General features: G+C 37.2%; 1 protein-coding gene across 8 annotated transcripts in view; it reads right to left on the bottom strand.

Annotated features, from left to right (window-relative positions):
* The window catches only part of LOC114350339 (CUGBP Elav-like family member 1), a 204,302-nt gene that overhangs the window by 5,152 nt on the left and 173,388 nt on the right, over positions 1-25,762 (bottom strand). For 4 of the 8 annotated variants that reach the window (XM_028301097.1, XM_028301098.1, XM_028301106.1 and 1 more), the window contains 4 exons: positions 8,203-8,381; positions 2,884-3,166; positions 1,695-1,907; positions 301-327 (listed from right to left, as the gene is read on the bottom strand). In XM_028301097.1, the coding sequence (XP_028156898.1) occupies positions 301-327; positions 1,695-1,907; positions 2,884-3,166; positions 8,203-8,381 (702 nt within the window). The remainder of the gene's footprint in view (positions 1-300; positions 328-1,694; positions 1,908-2,883; positions 3,167-8,202; positions 8,382-25,762) is intronic. The other 4 variants (XM_028301099.1, XM_028301103.1, XM_028301104.1 and 1 more) reach the window with 2 other exon arrangements.

Genomic DNA, 25,762 nt, shown 5'->3' on the forward strand with positions numbered 1-25,762 from the left:
AGTGTGTGCGTGTTGCCTTGTTTTAATATCCGGCCACACAAGACAATGGCCGGTCCTTAGTTTTTATATGGAAAAGTTGCGACCATTTATATTCTGTCTAATGCGCATTGTCCTTTGAAATGTGTCATGAGTCACAGCGAAAGACTATGAATAGTTTTTAGACGATAAAAATAAAGATTAAATAACATTTATTTAGGTAGAAACCAAATGGTCTGTCTCATTTAGCACGTTACTCTTTGAAGCCAAAGATAAGTCATTCCATGTAAGATAACACACACTTTCGATGTCATTGCATTTTACCTGTAATGTTTGTCTTCCCGAGAAGACCTGAAGTGTGAAAAATGTTCATCGTTAATTAACTTTTTTTTAACTTTTCTCAATAATAAGTCCAACCTGAAATAGGAAAGTTTGCGGGCAAAAACGGTCGTTACAATTTTTCATGGCTTAACTTATGTAGTGGATGTGCTACACTCCAATTAGATTGGGGCAGGAAGAGCAATTAGAGCTGAATTTATTGAGCTTAATTGTCCTGCGGAGGTCGAATTTAGGTAAAGGACGGTCGTTAATAGAGTAAAAGAAATGACAATTAAGGTTGGCAGTTTTATCCGAGCAGTGCTCGCCGTACCTCACGTAATGAGGACGTTCCGATTCAAGCGGCGACGCGGCATTCGTTGAACATAATTTGTTTGCTTTCTTTGCTCAGAAATTAAGCATCCCGGTACTTATTGGTAAAGGAGCTTTTCTAGATACTTGCGTGCTGACTTTCTCTTGCGAGGCGTATGTAAATTTTCACTTGGTATAAGTATTGGCAACACTTATCGTAAGTAGAAAAGACAACACAACGCGTGGGTCTATCGAGCGAAGGCCGCGTTTCCTTTTAAAATATCTTATTATGCTTTTCCTTTGGGCTTTGGCACTTGATATTCACTTAACTCACGAACTTTGTTGTTTTAAATACCCTACAGTATTCGAAGTCGAAATACCAACGTTTTTCGTTGGTTCTCCAACTGCTATGGTATCGAATCGGAACGTTCCCATTATAGGATCTTATTTCACATTCTGATTTAAAAGACTTTGCCAGTAACTATTGTCAGTAATGCTTAACATTTTTAGTTAAATATTCCATTATTGTTTAAAGTAGGTAACTAATGAAACTGTAATTAGTTGACAGACTTCATTTAAGTTTAGTTTAATAATACCTACTATAGTTTTCAAGTGAAAATGAGCCGAGTTAGACAACGTAATATTCTATAAAAATGCATCAAACTGATGTCCTGATAAAACTTATACGTCATCAAATGTGTCAGAGAAGTTACGTTGTCTATCTACTGGCGCAAAATTCTACGGTGACTGCAAGGCCTGTACCGTCTTTAAGTCAGCAAGCAAGATGCAGGGACAGAGTCTGCTCTGTCTGCTATTCTTCCATCTACGTCTCTAGTGCTATTTGTCCCACTGAATTAAAATATAGAGTAATCTCTAAAGCTTCAACCACACCAACGCGTGCAGACCAACCCGGATCAAAGGCCTATGACTAGTCGCGTGAACTGTCATAGGTTGCGCGACCTGTCATTGGCCTTTGATCCGGCGATGGCGATCTGCACTCGTTGGTGTGGTCGAAGCATAAGGGACGGTACAGCCCTTGCTTCAACTAGCGCCGCTCCAGCGTCAGTAATCCACAATAAAACAACACTTACACAATTGGGGCGCAGCGGGCTGAGGCGCTGCGGCTGGCATGGGCGCAGCTTGCGTCACCACAGGCGGCTGCGTCATCGCCGCAAGCGCAGCGAGGTTCTGCACAGACACCGGTGCCAACAGCCCCCCCAGTTGCTCTGCCCCCCCTCCGACCCCGCTAACCGCCCCCCCGCTCAGCCCTGCGCCATTGAAACCGATATCTTGGTAGTTAACACCTAATGCCAAACGAAAAATCAAGTCAACAAAAAATAATAAGCAAATAAAAATTAAGGTGGGGAATAAAATGGATGCAGTAGCATAAACATGTTAGATAGTCTCTAATCGGTGTTGGATAAGGAATTCGTATTATAAGTAGACATTCATATTTGGTCCTGTTTCATTCTTATTTCTATAGCGCTGCTTCTTCCCAGCACTGGCCTACTTATTTGCCCAAAAATATAGCGCTTTGTAGAAGACTATAATTGCAGAAATAATACTTATCTCTTTACAAAAACGTTTACATTACATGACTCCTAAAATACACATGTCATTCGTTAATACCTCTTTGAGGGACATGTGTCCATACGGTATTCCTCGTTCCCATCTCACATTGCCCCATACAAAATTTCAAAGAAATTCGTTGCAAGGCATAACGCGCTTAGCTGAACACATGGCCGTAGTGTTATGCAAGCCCGTGAAAACGTAAAACAAACTCTTAATGTTGAATAATTATGTGAACTTAGAGCCATTGTTTAAAACGAGCCCGAAGCTTTGACATTTTTATACATAACCGTTATCCAAACGCGTTAGATAATGCTTTTAATGGGAATTCCGAGCTAAGTAACTTTTTCCGATTTCATCTTATTTGACGATAGATTAAATAATTTCACATGAAACAATGGTTGAGAATGCCTACTGGCATTAAGTCCGCAATTTGTAAATTTTTCATGTGCAATATAGGATTAAAATATAAACTCTGAAAATCAGTTTTCGTTAAAATTAAAGATTAATTTTGTAGGACTAAATCCGGAATTATTGCGTGATATTTGATCAGGAAATGTCCATGTCGAAAACCGTTACATAGACTTAAATGATCATTGAATTCAATAACGAAATTAAAAGGAAAAAATCTCTTAGCTCAATAACCAGCAAAATAAAAACAAAACTAAACCACTAAACTACCAAATAATAAAAACAAAATTGATGAAGTACCGTCATTAGTGAAGATACCTTGCAGTATCGTGGAGCCTTGCCCTTGCAACAGCTGTTGCTGGAGACCAACCGCTTGCAACTGTTGCAGCAGTTGCAACTGCGTTGCCGGCGACAACGCAGCCTCCGACGCAAGGTACGCAGCCGGCGCCACCGGCGTCGTCAGCCCCCATAGGCTGGCTTGCATCGCTTGAAGCTTCTTCTGCTCTTTCTCCTTTTGCGTGTCGGCGAATTTGACTACGAGCGGCGCTGAGCAACCCTCCATCGTTTGACTGTGGTGTAGCGCCTGGAATTTGAAATTAAAGTATTTAAATAAAAATATAAGAATAATGCCCGCCATCAATCCCTAATTTTTAAGTGACTATGTAAACAAAATTCCTGTTAAGTGTAACCATAGGGGTCACTTAAAAATTAGGTATTGATGGTGAAAACGGGCATCAGTATGTTACTGAGTTCTTGACTAAGTAGAGTCATTTAGACTCGTCATCTGCCAATAATGATTGCCTTGAGTACGGAGTAGAAGATAAGAGATCTTATAAAAATGAAATTTTTAGTTGATTTTCAAATAACATCCTAGTTAAGTGTGACTTTAATTTTCAGGCAAATACTCTTAAGTAATTTAATTATAATATGGTTGAAATGCGAAAATTACGAGTATTCGATCATAATTCCATTGTTTGATACCTAATGTTCATCAAATACTGACATTCCTGCCTGATCATTTCGGCCTGTCATTATTGGTTTCTATTTATATATCTATTGGCCTATTTTACTACTGAATAGCTTCCGAAAATTAGGTGGATGCGTTTACTTGATACAAATTCCCCACATCGGAGCCTGTTAATCACCTAAAATGTGAACAGGCGCTCACGCACGCCTCGGCTCGCCAAAGCGCGTAATGTCCATCTGCGTTCATTCATTAGCCGTATTACATGGGACTGTTAGGGTCGATGCACACTGCGTAGCAGTACAGGTAGCACGAAAAAACTTCGAGTTCGAATCGTTTGCGTATTCGAATCGCCATCAAAATATTTAGTAAGGAAACTACGACAGCGCCCTTGTAACGTGGTGGGTTACCTACGTGAGTGCGGCAAACATTACATCGAATTTTATTTCTTCGAAAACCTTTCTGCGAAGATACTAAACTGTGACGCCTTGTTATATCGATACCTTGTTACTGCGATGTAACGTTACATCGAAAAACTTTACTGCGAAGCCTTCTTTAATGCAATTTAATAACTAAAGGATACATTTATTATGAAAGTTATTAATTAGGGTGAACACTGTCAAGCCAAAAATCTCAATTTAGAAACCGGAACTGATAATTTCAGGATTTTACAATGTTTATGATCTCAACTTTAGGCGCGATGATGCAAAAATGACGTTTTACAAATTTATATTCCCCTACTCCGCTAATGCCCGTTTTCACCATCAATCCCTAATTTTAAGTGACCCCTATGAAAGGTAACACAGCAGGAATTTTATTTTCTTAAGGTTCACTTAAAAAATAGGGATTGATGGTGGAAACGGGCGTAAGTGTGTGAACCGGGCGTTAGCCAGATTGCGTCCTGTATGGCCCTGTCCACACCCCGTCAGCAGCCCAACGTGCGACGTGGTATTCTGACATTCGCATTTCGCCAGTCGGATAGCGGCCTTTATCTTATTCAAACGGCTTCGTGGTGAATTGTGCGAAATTCAGTTCAAATGCACACTACTAAGCCTTTAGGTACGATGATAAGACCCTAGTTTGTGGTCGACTGCTTTTGCTTGACCTTTATTCAGATTAATCACATTTAATTCAGATTAGGAAAGGTTTACTTTAAAAGTAATACTTAATGCCTTTTTTCCAACAGCTCTTCATCATCAGGGAATCCATAACAAGTTTTAATCAAGGAACGCTTGTAGGTCTGACTGTAAGATTTAAGTTTTTTTAATTGAAATTAGATATTGTTGATGAGACAAGCCTGCCAAAGCCAAGCCTAAAACCCTGGTGAGACATTAGGTATTTTATTGATTTTGCTAAACTTCGATGTCGTATGTTTTATTTGATTTTGTGTCTACGAATGCTATGATAACTTTCTCTTATATCAAGACAGTGTTATGTTGTCATCAATCTATACATACCTACACACTTTTTTGGTAATCAGGCTGAGTGGACCAAAAGTACAGCAGTTGCCAAAAATCGTGACAATGTTTATCACTAGCCTTGCTACGAGTATTTATATGACAAGGTAAGGTTTCCGTGTCATTCTGACATTACCCAGTCAGATAGGTGGCACATTCCCGCGGCCTCGGGCTTCCGCGAAATAGCGATCGCCACAGAACTGAATGCCATTTGTGTTTAAAACTAGGTATTAGTATTTAAACACAGTCTTGTCACACGAACTGAATTTGCCTACGTTAGGTATACAGGGTGTCCCAAAAAGTAGCGTCAAGCCGAAGCCCAGAGGTAAAGCATCACTCGGGCTACCGGAATCACCTATATAGGGATTCTTATACACTTATTATTAACTGTTTTAGTATCATTTTCAACTGTTTTTAAAGAGTAATCCGTGGTTTGGATGTGTAATTATGTCAGTGGACGCAAACAGGTGAAATGACCCTAGTTTTCAGGTTGTATTTTGCCTGATATAAACTTGTCTGATATTCTATTAATGTCTAAGATATCAACAGACATAGGAAAATATTAAGAAACAATATTGGTTCACGAGTGGGTGACACGTAGACATTTACTCTATCTATACAATAATTATAATATTAAATCAAAAAACCTAGAAATATATCTTCCGCAAATAAAACGTTTCTTGTGGGCGGCGACATTACGAAATGAGAGTCGGTGTACAGACCTTTTTATCACAGTAGATAAATCAAACAGTACGGAAGCTTCATACAAACGCTCGAAATCAGACTCACGCACACAGACGCACGCTTTACACGAGCTCTAAGCGAACCTCGTAGTCCATCCGTCGCGAGTGTCGCGCGCGTTGTGTTTTTAATAATAATTTTATTGCATGCACTATTTTTAAAAAACATGCCACGCACGAGTGTATTGCGTAGTAGGTATATGGCTGCTTGAACTCGGCAACTTCAAAACCAGAACTTTCATTTTTTAAACTTCGTAATAATTCTGAATTGTAAAAATGATTAAATATTACTTTTTAAATAAAGTGCTTACATCTGATTGTGTAATAGTTCTTTTTAAATTACGTAATTACGCTTTTTAACAATTTATGTGTTCTATTTGATAAAGTAATTTGCTCCGCGCGCTTTTGTACTAAGTGATGAACTGTATTTAAAATGAGGCAATNGTTTTTATTTTATCAGGATATACCGCTTAGTTTAAAAGTTATGACGTTTTCTTTACAATAAGTAATTGGAAGAAAAAAAATTCGATAAAAAATAAAAAAAAAATCTCAAAAATTTTTTGACCTCATTTTTGTCGATAAAAATAGGTCTAGTTTCATCTATTTTCATATGTACACTTTAACGTGACTCACACTGTATAGGGATTCTTATGCACTTATTATTAACTGTTTTAGTACCTATAATTTTCAATCCGTGGTTTGGACGTGTAATTATGTCAGTGGACGCAAACAGGTGAAATGACCCTAGTTTTCAGGTTGTATTTTGCAACAAAAATGTAAATACTTAAAATTGTCTGATATTCTATTAAGGTCTAATAGATCAACAGACAGAAAAATATTAAGAAACAATATTGGTTCACAAGTGGGTGATACGTAGACAATTAACTCTATTCAAAATATTCTATCAAAAAAAGTAGAAAGGTATCTTCTAATGAGAGTCGGTGTAGGTACTTAGACCTTTTTATGATCCTAGTCTTGTAATCATTAGATAGGTATTTACCAACGGTATTTAAAAAAAACGGAACCTTATAGCTTATAACATAAGTAAAAAATAAGACACTATCTAAATGTTTAAAAGGAGAAACTGACTGACTGACTGACTGACATATCAACGCACAGCCTAAACGACTAAACGTAGGCACATGCTGTTAATTGCGGTACCTTAGTAAACTTAAAGCTTAGTTACACCAGGATATTGCAAAATTCCCACGGGAACGGGAGTTAGCGGGAAAAACATTTGTATGAAAAAATCTAAACCGCGTAAGATAGATGAAGGGGGTTAAACGGGATCCACGCGTAATAAGTCGCGGGCGGCCGCTAGTTAACTAATAAAATAAAGGATTTTTATCAAAATGTCTGCCCCGAGGCCCCCGAGGCTCCTATAAGTATTTTCTGTTTAGTATACTTTCCGATAGAACAACAAAAGGTAGGATAGAGCAAATAGACCCACCCAAGCATAGGAATTGTTTTTACAGAATAGAACCCCCGAATAAGAGGATTGTGTTCGAGAAACGATATCGTCAAAACAAAGCCGAATTAATCTCCCCCTGAGTTCTGTTTTCCGATCAGTAAGCCTGCTTAGGATGGTTAGGATTAGAACTGAATTTGATGGATTGAGTTCGCGATGTTCTATGTAGTTATTAACAACCTATGGGATAAAGCTCAAAGGTCTATGTATGAATTATACCTACTCGTGTTTATCATAAAGTAGGTTCTATCGAGATAGACTCTTGTGTGGTCGATAACTTCTGCCACGATGGAGGCTCTATGGTATTTTAGGGAGTGAGGGTGTTCGCGATTGAAAAATCCGCCAGATGGCGAGACGTGGATGTAGGGTCTGACTGCTGCGTGATTGGTGGATTTTGACATATCTGTCAATGTCATGTCAAAAATAACCAATCATGCAGCATTTAGACCTCGCGTATTGCCATCTGGCGGATTTTTAATCGCGAAAACCCTCGTTGGAGTATGCGTCAGTCAGAACCTCGGGTCATCATGAAATTTCGTAGTTTTCGAAACACAAAGTTCCACCGCCAACCTGACGTCAGGTTGTTGTACTTCTACTATTAAATACCAGAGCATGTTTCATTTGATTTCATGATACCCCAATCGCGGTTCTGACACACACGGAGTAAGACTCTTGTTAATCAGGAGATACATATTTTCCTGACGATAAAAAAGTTCGATTACTAAGGAGCGGAAAATTACACACCTATTACTTAATTTAATATATGTATTGTATTTTGATCTCTGTATATTTACGGATTCAGATTCTGTACAGAAGCTCACTCTGATTGCTAGACCGGCTGAAGTTGTGCCATGGAATTAGTTTTCAATTTTCGTCAGCAAAACGTTTACAATTATTATTTGATAGCATCGCGCAACACCGTGCGTTCCTGGATCGCGATATAGGTTTATGCTGTCAAATATCCAATTGATGACGTCAGCAAAAGCTTACCTTGATAGCAGCGATGGCGGCCTGCTTCGAGACGAACGTGACGAACGCGCAGCCCTTGCTTTGACCCTGCGCGTCGCGCAACACCGTGCATTCTTCGATCGCGCCGTGCCCCGCGAATAGTGCTCGCACGTCGTTCTCAGACAGTTTCTTGTTCAGCATGCCCACAAATAGTTTGCGTTCTGTGGACAAAAGAAGAAAATGCGTAAGTTATTGCTTCATTTCTACAAAACAACAAAAAAAATCGGAATGTAATTTTGGGAATATTTAAAAATATAGATCTGAATATTGTGCTGTCATTTTCACTTTATTTATATGCTCCATGAAACGTATTACGTCCTACTCAATCAGCAAGTCGAATGAAAAGTTCTAAAAATACCAATGTAATCATAAAACACCTCCTTAAACTTTAAACATTACGCTTCTATTTATTACTGCAGAGTTTTACACAAAAGCCGTAAAGGTCATGAATCGTGACGAAGGTTAAGCATTAGTTATTGTCTTTGCCAACATCAGTGACGTTCTTAAAAGTCTTTGCATGTTTCAGCAGTGCCGCTAGTTGAAATCACTCAACACTGATTAAAATTTGATGCTTGACTCATCGCTTCGGCGTCTACAATGGGTGCTCCATTGTCGCTGTCCATTAAAAAATAATTTGCCCCGCGAGGAACTCTCTTCCTTTCACGAGGCGTTAAACATTAACTCATTTTACTCTATCACATATTCACCAAGGCTCCGTATTTGCATCGGACAAGCCTGTGCATTGTGGCACCGAACATCGGGTCTCAGAAATCCTTATGATCCTGAAATATGTAGTCCCCGCACCCAGCTAGTCGGGTTAAGTGCGAATTTACGACTTTCAACCCACCACCGGCCATAAAGCATTTTTGCTTCCGCGCATACCAATGCACATGCCTTCCCAGCCTTTAAACTTTAAGATGCCCATGCGCGTAAAACAAAAGTATCCGCACAAAAGTTTTCTACTTTATTCACAGTACGTCTCAACAACTTTATTCCATACACAACTTTTATTTATGCTCGAGAAACCTAAGTTACGTTATGCTTTATTATTCAGCCTGAGCGCGCAATAACACACAACGCGAATTTCAAACGATGTAAACGGGTTAAAATGTTGTCGATCTCAGTTCAGCCAGTGGAAGGTGGAATTGCAATGCGGGTGGTTTTTACGCACAAAATCCAACATTTGGGGCTTTCAATCCCCGGCGGACGAGGCGAGGCAAAATTGAAAAGGTGCCGAGCGGGGCCGTCTGTTACAAATATTTCATGCCCGCAAAATCAGCACGCCCTCGCGCGGAGATTAGCATGAAAATGGTGCGAGAAAACGGGACGGAGATCTCGTGAAAAACCCAGTCGACGGAGCGTGCATACCCTAATTTCCACCGCTTTGCTTTGTACACCGGATGAATGTTTAAATTTGAGAGATCAGCACACGTGGAACCGCTCATGCGGGCTGCGAGCGCCTCTGTTCAACAGCCAATCTTCCGCGACTCGAAAACTCGCGATAACGCAAAACGTTAAGAGAGAATTAAGTCTAACTCGATTGCTTCAGCCTTGAAGAGGCTGAAATACATTTTACGACAAACGTAAAGAGTATCCAGATTGAAGTAATTTGATAATGATAATAAAGGGGAACCGGCGAAATGGTGCTACAAAGGTCCTTCGAGCCGGATTTACTCCACAACGTGTACAACATTATTACCAGCACAATGTTCAAAATGTTGTTGTTATGAAAACGCGGTGGATATCAAATACAAAATATGAATATGTTAATGATAGCATCATTCATAAAATATCAGTTATAGAAGTTTAATGAATTATTCGCAGTGCACTTAAAAATAATTATACGAGTAACATAATATTAGCATGGGTATTTACGTAGTCTTCTTAGTTACTAAGTATGTCATAAATTATAGTATCCGATTACGAAATCTCAATTGTTGAAAGAGAGACTGAAACGTGAATATTCACTTTGAAATACAACTTTTAAGGTTAAACCGTTTATTACCAATTACCACGTCGAAAACAGCATAGAGAACGTTCAAAGTGGTCATAACTTTATGGATAAACTTGACACAATTGACGTACCTACATTTGATTGTGGACACAAGGCATCAAGGGACGTGTGATTACGCATTTCATTTACATCTTGCGGCGTTGTCAAGGTTGGCAACGAGTTTTCAATGTAGCTGGGACTATGCCAATAGTTACAAAAAGCAACTTAAGCTTTCAACGTAGGCTTCTTTCTTACGTAACTGTTTGAGACCGTTTTCTTTTCAGTCAAATATATCGATAGTGATGTGAATATAGCTTAGCTGCCAAATTGAAAACTCATCGGCAGGACTTATTACTGAAAACGAAGCTGGTTAGCCGTCTCGCTTAGCATGTCTGCCGCTCTACATTAGTGCAGTGTAGTTGGTAGATTCCGAAACATTCGATACATACAGTGATATCGTACGGGTACGTTTTCTTCGAAGACTTAGGCTGGGTTGCACCATCTTACTTTAACTATAACAAACGTCAAAAGTATGTCAAACTCACTAAAAAAAACCACCGGTTATGTTCATAGTTACGGTTTAAGTTAGGTGGTGTAACTCAGCCTTAGAACTGTCAGTTAATTAGCTAAAAAATGTTCTTAGATAAGTGGGCGCGTCACAAAGTCACCTCGTCAGGCTGTCCCAACGAAGCAACTACTAATTACACCGTTTAAAGTGAATCCTCTTTTAAACGTAGCGTAATCAGTTTAAATGTACAAGTAATTGTGTGCTTAGCACAAATAACGTTTTAAAACGTTAATGCTTTAAGTGCCCCATCGGGCCCCGTTACGGCATCGTTCGTTAAACAATTTACATAACCTCTCGTCGGGGGAGGCAGACGTTTGTAACATAATATAAGAAGGAATTCGGAACAATTACAAGAGGTACGAAAGAGACCTCCTTAAGAGGATGAGCGGAAGGCTTTACATTTCGGAGATACATTGTTACGTATTTGATTTCTGCGGAGCGCGAGCGGTTCCCGTAATGCCTTTTTGTGTTATAGCAACATCGAAAGAGATACGAACGTATTGCTACTACTAGATATGGTTCGTGTTATTAATTGGTGTTTTCAATATTATGTCGCTTAAATGAAATATTGCGGATAAATTATTAATATTGGTCTTTGCGCCAAGACTTGACTTTGACCTTAAAAAGTGTAACGTTCAAGTTTAGTAATAAATCTTTAATAACTATTTTTATAGGCAAGGTTTCAATTTGAGAAGATGTAATATTGTGTTAAAACAATGACTCTACAGATAGACCATTCATTTTAGTGTCTCAAAGTACGAAATTAGATTTGAAAATAATCTTTTTGGAAGATCCCAATCGGGAATCGAACTGAGGCAACACACACTACGCCATTGGGCTGTCATAGATGTAACTTCTAATGTATTCAATTTAAAGAAGAAGTACATACATATTTAAGTATTTTATTCCTCGAAATAATTTAAGCATTTGTCATTCGGCAAATGTCTCCAAGAAAATGCTAAACATTACAATTACAGTGATTTTTACTGCTTAAAATGGCGGACACTCCGTCATTTGCATAATGCTTAATTACCTCCGAGCTTCATTTTGTATTGTAAAGATTCCATTGATTTTGTCTGCACAACAGCAATGGGCAACCTTGAAATAAATAATAATAGTAGGTAATGGATACCTATTACAAACAAGGATGAATATACCTATCTTTTTGGAACATTCATCTACGTTTCATAAAATTATTTTTCAATTATAACTAGGTAGAAATTTACAATGTTACATAGAAAAATCAAACAGATTTTTTCAAGTTACTTTAAAGAGTTATTAATCTTAGTTATTTTGTTTTGATTCTGTGTAAATTCCTGAAGTATAAAAATATGTTATTGTAAGCTGCCTTGAATAGTAACGACATTCGTAATAAGTATACTTATTACGTATAGTTGTCAACCATTGTAGGGTACTGATGTGGCATTGTTCTTAATGTTATTGCCGTTGTTCTAACTCGTACTTCAAGTAGGTAATAAATTCTTTTATGTTTCTACGAGTAGGACACTTCAATGCTATATCCTTGACAATGTTATATTATTATTGGCAAGTGTTAGATATATTTTATTCATCGAATTGGAGTTTCTGGGTTCAATCCCCATACGGGACACACATAGTAGAATCGTACTTAGGTTTGAATTAAAGCTACATATTAAGTTAATTAATTAAACTTTTGCTTCATATTTTATAGAAACAACTCCAGATTCTTCGATCCTCAAGTAGGTTTATCTTTCCTTAGGCAAAGATTTCGTGTACAAATCAATTTGTAGCGTTTAGATTTCGATAAGTAAATCTTTTTTCAAAGAGAAAATGATGCTTGTTGACCGAGAAGAAGTACTCTTTACACACTACGACCTACTGCTTGTCACAATTATTTTTAATTTATTGTCTTTCTTTTTTTCAGGAATCCTTTTCTGGAAGACAGGTACCTAGGTATTGTTGACATTTTGTTTTGTTACAAAGTTGTAATACGTAAGTATGTATCTGGATGGATCTTTTAAATAACATAAAATATTATTGTGACCTCTGTTCACTGAACAACAAATGAATTCTTACAAAAATACACATTGTTCTGAAAGTAGAATGTAGAGAGTGCAGTTTTCCGCGCGTAGAATCTGCTAAATTAAAACAAACCGTGGGTTTTTGCGCAAATGCACATTTAATTATAATAATAATAATAATAATAATAATTTATTCATCAAAATAAGAACATTATAAGAACTTATTATGCTAGAGTTTACATATAGTCAATAGTCTTTTGTAGCCTGAACTAGGTTAAAAACCTGTGTTTCAGGCGAAAAAAGATCACACGTAAAATAGTAATTAAGTAATAATNACTGCACAACAGCAATGGGCAACCTTGAAATAAATAATAATAGTAGGTAATGGATACCTATTACAAACAAGGATGAATATACCTATCTTTTTGGAAAATTCATCTGCGTTTCATAAAATTATTTTTCAATTATAACTAGGTAGAATTTACAATGTTACATAGAAACATCAAACAGATTTTTCAAGTTACTTTAAAGAGTTATTAATCTTAGTTATTTTGTTTATTCTGTTTAACTTCCTGAAGTATAAAAATATGTTTTTGTAAGCTGCCTTGAATAGTAACGATATTCGTAATTAATAAGTAAGTATACCTACTTATTACGTACTAGCTTTCCGCCCGCAGCTTCGCCCGCGTGGAATTTTGTCTGTCCCTGTTTCAAAAACCGGGATAAAAACTATCCTATGTTCTTTCCCGGGACTCAAACTATCTCTATGCCAAATTTCATCAAAATCGGTTGCGAGGTTTAAGCGGGAAAGCGTAACAGACAGACAGACAGACAGACAGACAGACAGACAGACAGAGTTACTTTCGCATTTATAATATTAGTTGGGATGGGATAGTTGTCAACCATTGTAGGATACTGATGTGGCATTGTTCTTAATGCTATTGCCGTTGTTCTAAGTCGTACTTGAAGTAATAAATTCTATTATGTTCTACGAGTAGGACACTTCAATGCTATATCCTTGACAATGTTATATTATTAGTGGCAAGTGTTAGTTATATTTATTTTGAAGATTATTTTATTCTTCGAATTGGAGTTTCTGGGTTCAATTCCCTTAAGGGACACACATAGCGTTAAGTTATGTGTATGTGTTAGTAGAATCGTAGGTTTGAATTAAAGCTTCATATTAAGTTAATTAATTAAACTTTTGCTTCATATTTTATAGAAACAACTCCAGATTCTTCGATCCTCAAGTAGGTATTATCTCTCCTTGGTTTGCCCAATTGTACGACGACAACGTGTACAAATCAATTTGTAGCGTATAAAGATTTCGATAAGTAAATCTTTGTTCAAAGAGAAAATGATGTTTGTTGACCGAGAAGAAGTACTCTTTACACACTACGACTGCTTGTCGCAATTATTTTTAATTTATTGTCTTTCTTTTTTTCAGGAATCATTTTCTGGAAGACAGGTACCTAGGGCCTAGGTATTGTTGACATTTTGTTTTGTGACAAAGTTGTAATTCGTAAGTATGTATCTGGATGGATCTTTTAAACAACATATAATATTATTGTGACCTCTGTTCACTGAACAACAAATGAATTCTTACAAAAAATACACATTGTTCTGAAAGTAGAATGTAGAGAGTGCAGTTTTCCGCGCGTAGAATCTGCTAAATTAAAACAAGCCGTGGGTTTTTGCGCAAATGCACATTTAATTAACTGACTACACAGTCGGTTGGGGTAATGCTCATTACCCGTGGTGGTCCCGTGACGGCGCAATCATCATAATGCCGAGAGTCGTGGCACGCGCCATTTGACAGTCTTTATTACGTGCACTGCACTCGGGTGGGGTTTACACGAGACGACTAACGTGATGGGTTCACCAGAATTCCCATACATCAGTTTAGGCAATAGATTTCATATTTAATGTATGAAGAGTCTAATGGACGTGGGTGGACAGACCATATCATAAAGTTAGTAGGAAGGCGGTGGATGTATGCCGCTAACAACCGGTTAGTCTGGAAATATTATGTCCAGCAGTGGATATTCTGTGGCTGAAATGATAACGATGATGATGTATGGATAATAAGTTGAAACAGTTAAACCTGATTAAAACAAACAACTTGTCACAGACGTCCTTCCGTGTAAATGCCGTTCACCAAGCCAAGCTAATTGCTTGCTCGGAAGCGATACAAATTAACAGGCGGCGCGCAACGGCCCGCGCGACTATCAACAGTTTTGACAATTTTGTAACTACTTAACGAGCCAAGCGACGGGACAAACAATGACAGACTTACCGGCTTGGCAACTGCTTACTTGCAAGCCTGCGTTAAATTGGAAACTGTTATTGGGAAATTCTAAATTCTAGATGCTCAGGATAGCGCCATTTTAATGCGGTTGCGGTTGGCGTGTTACGATTCGTAAGATAATCAACAATTGTAACTACTTAACGACGGGACAAACAATGACAGACTTATCGGCTTGACAACTGCTTTCTTGCAAGCCTGCGTTAAATGGAAACTGCTATTGGGAAATTCTAGATGTTTAGGATAGCGCCTTTTTAGCGCGACGGGACACACAATGACAGAATTATCGGCTTGGCAACTGCTTACTTGCAAGCCTGCGTTAAATGGACACTGATATTGGGAAATTCTAGGTGTTACGGTTCGTAAGATGATCAACAGTTGTGACATTTTTCCAGTGTGAATGTATCAACAATTTTGGCCAATGAATGTATCAACAATTTTGACAATTTTGACACAACAGCGTAACGTTTGTTAATAGTGCTAGGTACGATAGTTTTTTAAATGTTAGTGGTTGAAGTAGATTGTTCGTCTATGTGAGACTAACTGCGTGGTGAATTATAGGCAATTTGGAACGGCGATAAACTAATAGCTTGGCCTATAGCCATTACTGTATCTCAATTGCCATGACGTATTGTCATAATTTACCTCATATCATTATCGACGTGGCGACAAATTACAAAATGATACACCATTTATAATAAAAATCTTTGTAATAAACCGGTATAGCATAGTAAAGTTTTAACAGTTTAGAAAAAATCTTAATGGAATGGCGATTATTTTTAAGCCTATTTGAAAGCACTTTTGTTTATGATTTCCTGAAATTCAGCCAATTTGACCTTTAACTTATCACTTTTTTCTTAAAATTCCCAGGATTCCAATCCAAGGAGATTGTTTATAGTTTGTCCACCGATAAATTGAGCTTATTTATTTGTGTATTTATTTATAGGTTAATGTCTCTGCAGGCGTAGAAGGCAAAAGCCCAATGTGAAAGATAGTACATCCTAATCTTAGGATTCCTAATAATATTATAAATGCGAAAGTTTGGATGTCATGATGTCTGGATGTTTGGATGTCTGGATGTTTGTTACTCTTTCACGCAAAAACTACTGAACGGATTTTGTTGAAACTTTACAGTATTACTGTTTATAACCCAGATTAACATATAGGCTATAATTTATGACGATCTGTGACATACTAAATTTCACGCGGGTGAAACCGCGGGCAAAAGCTAGTCTTGTATAAAATATATAATCCGGTATACCATCAAAGTTATGTCCCGTGCCCAGTTCACAACATTATCTCCTGCCCCGTTCGTACTGGAATTGTAAATTTCAAAAAATTTGGCGCGCAATTTTCGCCGCGTTCCGTTTCGCGTGGCGTTCCAAGTTCCGCCTGCGTTCCGGCTTTTCAAATTACCGTTCAAACAGCGCTGGCGCGGCATTGTTCCACCGAGGAAGTGCTGCTCGTATTTATCCCGTGTCCTTATTTGACGGCAGTTTATTATATGCGCTAGCTTTTCAACAATCTAGTGATGGATGCGTGTGCTGCTATTTTCTTTAATATCACGTGACGGAAAAAATAGGTTATTATGAAATTGTCAGTAGTGGCATTGGCCTTTGTCGAACAACTACAGGGGAAAAATAATACAGAGAATATGATGTTATTTCTAGATTTATTTGTTGTGACCAATTAATTGATGTTAAATACACAAAGCGTTGTTCAGTCCAAAAACTGCTTATGAGAGGAATTATATTTCCTGTAAAATAATTTTGAATCACAAGTAATAATTTAATACTGTAGACGCAGTCGCATGCAAATAATTCAATTAATTAACTGCTATCACAAACAGTATTAATTTGCCGTATCGGTTATTTTGGCTGAAACATTTCGTTAATGCTACACAAATTGATACGTTACCGAGCTATTGGAATAGTTTCGGGAGCAAACAACTATTACGTCAAAAATATCGCATGACGTACTATCGCGTCTATCCTATCCCTCTCAAAACAGATTTCGCGGTTGAAGAGGGCTTGAAGTAGGGGGTTCCCCACCCCTCGAACAATACACAACTACCCGCGGATCGCGAGCGTTGCGATTAATTTTGAATTTGTCAATTTTGAAGACACCGTATCAGTCACTTAATATACGAGTTCATTCGTGAACTCGTTTGTAATAAGGAGTGTTAAGGTAAAATTAATAGTGTGAGGTTCATTGTACCCGACCCGACCCCCTGCCTCTATGAGTAGTTTCTAAAAGCGGTGTTAAATTATTAATTATTTTGTGGATGCCAAATTAATATCAAACTTAGAAATACTCTTCAGGGCAGTTACAAATAAATAATGCAAATCTAAAGCAAAAATATGTAGGTACTATGATAAGGTAAGTAGGTAGTAGTATAGATTTTGAACCTATGAAACCCATTTTGTTTGTCACCATCTTTTTCATTAAACATAATTTTTACGAATACTTTCTGTAACACATCTCACCTTACTACGAGAAAAAGACAAAAGCGCAGCTCTTAATAAGTCAATTCAATAAAATTCTCACTCTTTCTACCAGGATATTGTAATAAACTCCACCATAAGATTATACAATCCCGGCGTCCATTAGTTATCGGTTCTTCATCTTTGATTTCTGCTCTAGCGTAGCACCGTTTTAGTTTATACTGCGGCAGGGCTGTCGATTATTCAGCGAAGAGATATAAAAATTCTATAGGGTTTGTAGTTTTAGTTTTTATGAAACATAGATTATAGAAATACTTGTCGTGCAGGAGAATGTTGAGGGCACATGAGCGCGCGGCAGGTCGCCCATGCGTTGGACCGATCAGGTCAAAACCGCACTCAATGGTCAATTCCACGAGTGTATAAGAAAGGCTATAATGTGTGAGGAATGGCGACGGGTTGTGCAGCTTGCCACCAAACCAGGAGTGACGACCACGACCACTCTGTCAAGAGTGTAGCGAGGAAGAAGATGAATTATTGTGTTTATTTAGCCTTTAAAAATTTAATCTAACAACAAGTAATGCACCCTTTTAATACAGGCTACTATTGCGAGAAAATAAGCAGACAAGATTTTCCAGAGGTCTGTTTTTTGTATTATTTAGTTCAGTATTCCACTTCATCGTCACGCACTTCATCTCTTCTCACTCCGAGCGATATAAAGATATAATTTGAATAATACCATCGTTCGGCACCCCTGTTCGCCAACTATAACAATGACGAGACGGCAACAAATGCTAATAGAGTAGGAAGTGTTCGCTAGACGTTTCATTTCCACTCGGATCGCTGCTAAAATTGAATAAATTTGAATGTGGAGCAGCGGGAGGGGGAACATAGGGGTACTCGGCCCCACGAGATCTTGACGCGATCGGCGCCGGTTCGATTGAGGTTAGGTATTCTTGGATTGATTTAAATAGTTTTTAAAACAACCTTCCAAAAAAAGAAACTACTTTAGTGTTTGATAAAACTACTTGACACTGGCAAGATGGGACACAATAGAAAAAAAAGGTATTGTGAAAAAACATGATGTAAAGTTTTGAATTTCGAAGAGCTTTTTTCTTTTTTTCATTTGTGCCAGTAATTATTCAAGTTAGAGAAGCATTCCGCATTTCAGAAGTTATTTTTTATCGAATATAAAAGTCTGAAAATATGAAAATTAAGAGTTAGATGCGATTCGGAGCAGAGAAGGAAAAATAAAACCACGTTTGCTTTTTTACAGTGCGAAAAGCAAGAGCGTTTTCCGATATCATCGATTCATATAGCAATTTAGTCGAAAATTGAAATGTACATATGCCAGTTCCATTTGATCCGAACGTTTGGAGATGACATTTTGAATCTTGCTGCTCCGACTTACGCGTTAACTTTCTTGTAAAAGCACAAGTGTACCTGTGTTCGTTTTACGTTCCCCTTTTGTTACTCTTTGATGGGTAAAGTAACGAATTTATTTGTAACACAATAAATGGCAATATACAGAATGACACTCCAGCGCCGCCGGCTAGGGAATTACGGGTATTTTAAACGAGTATTTGTGTGACGGCATAGATATACGGCTTTCAACCCTTTTTCATCTGTCAACAATGGTATTACCTATTAGGGATCAACCTGTTAAAGGATTGAACGAATGTGTGGGGATTTTTTTCTAAAATAGAAAGAGTTTTTCCTCTGCCCTTCGTTGATATCAGGAAATTCCGAAACATGTCAGGAGATAAAAGCTCGATTATATGTATGAAATAGCTTCAGTCCGTGACTTAATTCGCGTTCATTTAGGTCGACACAGATTTTAAATGTTTAGATCTTCAAAAAGCAAGAAATTTCTTAAAACATTTCTACAATATCCCGCTTTAAACTTTAAATATTAAAAAAAAAACATTATAAATTAAACCTGGTTACAAATTTTAGGTTTCTTTTATATCAGTTCTTTTCAATTCTAAAATATTTTTTGATTTAAAAATAACGACGGCAGAAATTATTATGGGTGCTAAATTTTAATATCAATAAAAAATCAGAGTTCTTCTTTCGAACTGGCAGTAAACTTCGATTTTTATTTTTAAAAGCCGTAAAACGGCCATGTTTTTCAGATTGCCAATATTAAAAAAGTTTCAGTGTAAAAACGTACATAAAAACTTAGTTTAAAATATTTACGGGCTAGTTGATTGCACCAATTTGCAGGATTGTAAAATAAATTTGTAAATAAGTGGTTTGTGACCTACTTTAGCGATGTTATACATTAGGTATATGGTCCAGGCGGAAAAAATATACGTAATATTAGTAGTATCATCAGATGAGATACAGGCCAAAAGCTTCCTCGTTGTGGTTAAAAAGCAAAATTGAATTACCTACTTATTGTATTTTTCGGTTCCCATAGGACTTTTTCATAGGTAGTACTCGTAGTATAGAGCAATACCACCCCTCTTTTTGCGTCGGGGGTTAAAAATTACGCTAATGCTGTTTTAATATTTTATTATAATATAAATTTTTACTGCAATAATTTCTTAAGAGCATCAAGCACATCATCTTTGAAAACATTTAGCTTCAAAACACCAACATTTACCAGTTTATGTTTGAGTATTTACAAAACGACGTCACATTATACACAAGCAGAAGTTGAATGAGACGAAAAGATATGAAATTTGTTGGAAATAAGTACACAATAGGACGGCTTTGTGTTTGTTTGGTGGGCGCCGATCGCGATAGTGTCGCCCACGCGGTACACACGGGCGGGCGGAACAGCGAACATCGTCCGCTCGCACAGTGATTCACTGCTGGCCACAGCAACTCGGCAAGTCATTAATGTTGTCCCAGTCTACCCACTAAATTAAAAAAAAACTGAAATTCTTTGTTCCATATAAATCGCAAAAATGTTTATATCGAAAAATTGATTTTCATTAAATTCTCCATAAAAAACGGGAATTTCATACTTTAACACATAATACATCATAAGTCCAATTATTATTATACTGTTAAGTTAGTTTCTTCTTTCTTTTTTAGTCTGTTTCTCTTAATTTTAGAAAATAAATATTTTATTACTAAAAAAATTTTTTTTTTCAAACCTACCTATAATAATTATAATAAAAAGCCTAATTAATCTTAAATTGCACAAAAAAGTAAGTAATGCGTGTATTAAACCCATTAAAGTAAAAAAATGATATTTTCCAGCTAGCTTGTTCTACACGAATCACAGTGGCTCGCTTTGTTTCTTTAATTGTATGCTCCTAATTAACGTAACTTTGTTCATTAGGACACCCAAGTTGTTAGTGTTGTTTGTAGAATTTAATTCTGATACAGTCGTCAGCACATTCAAGCTACACCTTTTGTAGCAAGGCAACATCGCACTTATTGCAAGTACATAAGATGGTATTGTAAGCTTGGTGTGCCGTCGTCGGTACTTGTAGCGGTGCTGATTTTATCTTATCTTTAAGACTAGTTAAGGTGAATAAGGTGAAATGTAATCTGTGGTAGGTGTAACTTGAACAATGGCTTGAATACAAGTGATTCTAGTTTGAAATAAGCTAGACACAACAGCTGTGTATGTGTCTAACAAAGCTCGTCAATAAATAAGCTCTATACCTATAAGCTCTCTTATTGGGACCTATTTAGGTATCTAATAACTTTAAATACGCTTTAAGGACGGGATTATTTTCTTACTAATTAGGGACTTATGAGCAATCTTATCCCTTACTTGCAAGAAAGTTGCTGGCGATAATTAAAATTCAAAATGTAAACTAGATTAACCAATCGACAACAATTGAAGCAGTTCGGAAGTTGCAATCTACTCGTAGTTCGTTTGGCGTATCGAAACCAAACTCGATCTACACGCGAGTTGAAGTTTGGTTACGTGCGATTGCGCTAACGAACAAACGAAGCGATCGGAAATTCCAGGATTGGAATTGTAAACTCAACGCTGGCGAGGTACTGTTTGTTTTAATGGAAGTAGATGAATTGCGACGATGGAGAAGCGATACGGGTAACGTTCTCATCATTGAGAAAGTAAGAAGCGTATGTTAGAACAACTGTACTTTTACGATATGTTTACCTACTATTTTAACAGATTTTGAGTAGGTAACTCTTCAACATTATAACATTAAGTGGCTTAGTTCGCCATGTTGAGATGTGTGTCATATCAAAAAAGCTCTACCAATCAATCAATTTTGAAAATATAGAGTTATTATTTTCGTGAAATGGATGCCCCAAAGTGGACAGTTCCGTTTTGCGTAGCTTAGAAAAATGTAGCTAGATTATGAGTGTCATTTATTTGCCGAACGAGACTCCCCTGTGTCACCGTGAGTAAAACGCGTGAGAAAATTAAGCGCGGGCTCATCAACACTTTCCATTTCACTTGATGCGACCGAGCCGTGAAGCGTCAACTGAATTTCAGGCACGGGAAGTGTATGGGATAGTGCTGGAAAATACTGGAATGTAGGTATTGGAAAGGGTGATGAACGGTTAAATTATGTATATTAGACAGTTCAAGAGATAGGTCACGTCATAGGTTACCGGAGTCAAAGAATATGCGAGGACAATAATAATTATGTACCTACATGAAAAGATAAATAGCTATGTTTGAAAATTTTACTCTTAATTTTACTATTTCTAAATTTTAATGCCTAATCAATATGAGATTGAATGCATAATATTAATATGCGTAGCAAATATGTACCTATTATGTCGATAAATTCGTTTAGTTGGCGAGTTCTTTATTGTTATGTTTATCAATCCTCGATATCCAGTGCAAATATCTAACATTATTCGAAATTAGTATTTATTTTTTCCGATCTTATATTCATGTGAGAAGCCGCGAGCAATATTATAAGTAGGTTAACAAACTGTAAACAGTGTCAAATGCAGTTTCTGTAGGTACCAAAATATCCCGATTATGCAAATAAGAAAACATCAACATAATGTTACAGCAGCGCCAAGAACAAGCGAAGTAATTTAAAAACAGAATCGTCACCGAAACTGTAAACAGACCCTTTGCTCCATCAAATATTTAGTCAAGAACGGTTGTGATATGATTTTAAATTTAAATCTGTTCTCGAACGAACAGTGCGGCAGAATGCGCGCGATATCGGGTGTCAATATTTGGGATCACCGGCGATCCGAGTATCGGTATCGATTCGCGTCGGACGTATAATTCCAGGTATCGAGAGGGACTTAATTGGGGATCCAGTACTCATGACGTCGGGCGCGGGCTCAGACACGACGATTAGCGGCCATTTGTGCGCCGTTTGATGCAGTGGATTACAAGTGGTGGGATTTGGGAGATATAAAGCGCGCTTCAGTTGCCACGCTTGTGATGTTTGATCTTTTCCTTTTTTGGGATTTTGCCTGTACTTACATGAGATGTAGAAAATTTTTTCTTGTGCTATAGTATATTAAGAATTTCCACGTAGTAAAGTAGATTTTTCATAATTTAGGAACATTGTGGGAAGAAAAAGTTTGATGTTACGAGATGGTCTAATAAAGCAATGTTTGTAAAAAAACATTTTGGTTTTATTTTAATTAGTAAACACAACTTTTGTTTAATAAATTAAGAGCTTTTTGTATCTAGTGGCCAAAAAAAGAGAAAAAAAAAAACAAAATTCGATCAACTAATTTTGGTTAATTTGCGTACGCTTGGTCCCTATTCACCTAAATCACTATCGCTAGCACAGAGGCCATACATGTCAAGGGTCTGTCGATGAGTGCTCGACTCAAAGCAAGCAGCACGGTCTCGACAAAATTACTGTGCCCCTGTATAGCAGTGGATTGACAGCATTATTCCAACGGTGCACGTGAATTTGGTCTGCTGCGTTTCAGCCCCTAGTGTGACGTGTTTGATGCAAACGCAGTTACGCTGGACCTGACCGGTTGTAATGAAATTGTGTGATTTGCGTCGCGATAAAAAAGAAAATTCGAAAGTTTAAATTTGAAATAGATCGAATGTCATTGGACAAAGGAATTTGATATCTTTTTTTTATATCACACGTCGATGACGTTTTGATTTTTATAACAACGAGTTTTTTTCTAAATATAAATTTCAAGGGCAAGTATTTTTATTATTAAAATACTTATTTTAAAAAAATGATGTAGAGTTAGACTGTTAAGCTTTGCAAAAACAGTTCCCAGCTTTGTTACGTAACAAAAAAGTTATGTTCCTTATTATTGACTCCATTGAAAGTGAAGATGTGTTAACAGTTTTCTCACATCTACTTATTGATTGAATCAAATCACTCTCTTGAGTGTCAAAGACCCGTGCATTAGCGTTGTATACTTGTAATGTAGATAATATACTACTAAAAAGCCTTCAGGCTAGGAAATACATGAATTTGGCTATAACATATTTAAAAGTATGTAGTAAGTTAAAATGTTTTGAAAAGTATAGCACTTTACCGCTATTGGGCCATTAGTATTGTATTGTACAATTCCTTGGCCAACATTTCAGCGCCCATCATTCCTGTCCCCCGGGGATTTGTCCGTGTATTAGAGGATATTACCGGATAGCGGATATTTTCGATACCCAGGTGTGTAGACATCCCTCGCTAATCTCGCCGGTTTACGTAATAAAGGTAGGTGCAGAAAGTTTGCTCATTCATCGTCAAGAGAATTAGAAAACTTTGCTGAATGCCATATTTCAAAGATTTTAATTTTAGATATTTCATTTTTTTATGGGACAGGAGGCTAACGAATTTTCCAAATAAACAATCTAACAGTGAAAGAAGTAAAAAAAAACCGTTTAAAAAGTCTTTACTCTGCTGGACGCTAAAAAGATATCCGACTTTTTCATCTGGCCACTGAAAACAAAATAAAATAATTTATTTGGTTCAAAATTTACAGTTGTTTTTTACCTGAAAACAAGCACACATCTAGCAAAACCACCCTAAATGCGTACGATTCGTTTTCCCATCATAAAACAGGGAGTCTACCGTATTTATCTTGAATGTTTCGCCCGTGTGTACCCGCTGTTCTTGCTGTTAACATCTTAAAGGCTTCGAGGGCCTCACAGGCTCCCAGATAAGGCGGCCATAATTAAATTGTATGTGGTGTGAGTTGTTTAATCGGGCTCCGTTTGCATAGGGGAGGATTGTTTTTGTCCATTTAATACGTATTTGTATTGATGGGAGTGTGTTTATTTTCAGTGTTTATATTTTTATTTGATCCGACAAAGGGAAAATGTAAGGTATTATGGGATGTAAGAGGATTTTATTCGAGAAACTTCAAGGGGCAAGGTGAATACAGGTTTTTACAATTTACAAAGGAGTAGTTTATCTATTTGATGAAAAATCCAATGCGTCTTTTTTGTAACATTTTCAGCATCATCATCATCATCATTTCAGCCATAGGACGTCCACTGCTGAATATAGGCCTCACCCAATGATTTCCACTAAGGCCGGTTGGTAGCCTGCATCCAGCGCCTGAATTTTCATAAATGTGATGAAAGAGAGTTGTCTGAGAGACATTGAAAATTCTTACGCTCCAACTTTTAACCCTTCAACCGCAATCTCTTAGTCTAATTGGCAATTCCATCGGATCCGTATTTAACCGTTCGACAGCCGCAATCTGAAACCGTTTCGGTGTGCACCCGTCAGCCTAAGAAGACATAGGTAAACCCGGTTTAATATTAATTAGCTTGTGTCCCGGCCTTTGAATAATCCATTGCCACCTCGAGGGCAACATCAGAGGACTAGGGATGAGGATAGCTGCATTTATCGATATTAAAAATCGACTTAACATCGAGTAATCGAATTTGATCTTTAAAATTTTTATTACAGCAGGTTTTTTGGGATACCCTACGTTTTTTACTGTTAATTTCATTTACAAAGAAAAAATGACTGAAACGATTTCTCATCAGATGCCCATGGCAGTGTAAAGCTTGAAACTCATATTTGACTAGATAAACTAGAAAAGAAGAATAAAACCAAAATTATTAAGTCAATTAATCGATCAATTCTGGTCGCAATCTGTGTTATTAACTTAACATTTTGAATCAGAAATTCAAAATAATTACTCGATTGTTCCGCAATCGATTTATAAGGTAAATGTTGAATCGTTACAGATAACTTGGCGGTTATCACCATTGCGGGTTCGGGCTGTGCGAATGAGGGAACCCTCTCGTAATCTTATTTGTATGTAAAACGTCTTGTGCGAGTACACAGATTCAATGAATCGACACAGGGTATAGTTTCAAATGGGTTATATCAC

The sequence above is a fragment of the Ostrinia furnacalis genome, unplaced genomic scaffold, assembly GCF_004193835.3.
Source record: "Ostrinia furnacalis isolate ACB-3 unplaced genomic scaffold, ASM419383v2 OfSCF0868, whole genome shotgun sequence".
NCBI classification, from domain to species: Eukaryota; Metazoa; Arthropoda; class Insecta; order Lepidoptera; family Crambidae; genus Ostrinia; species Ostrinia furnacalis.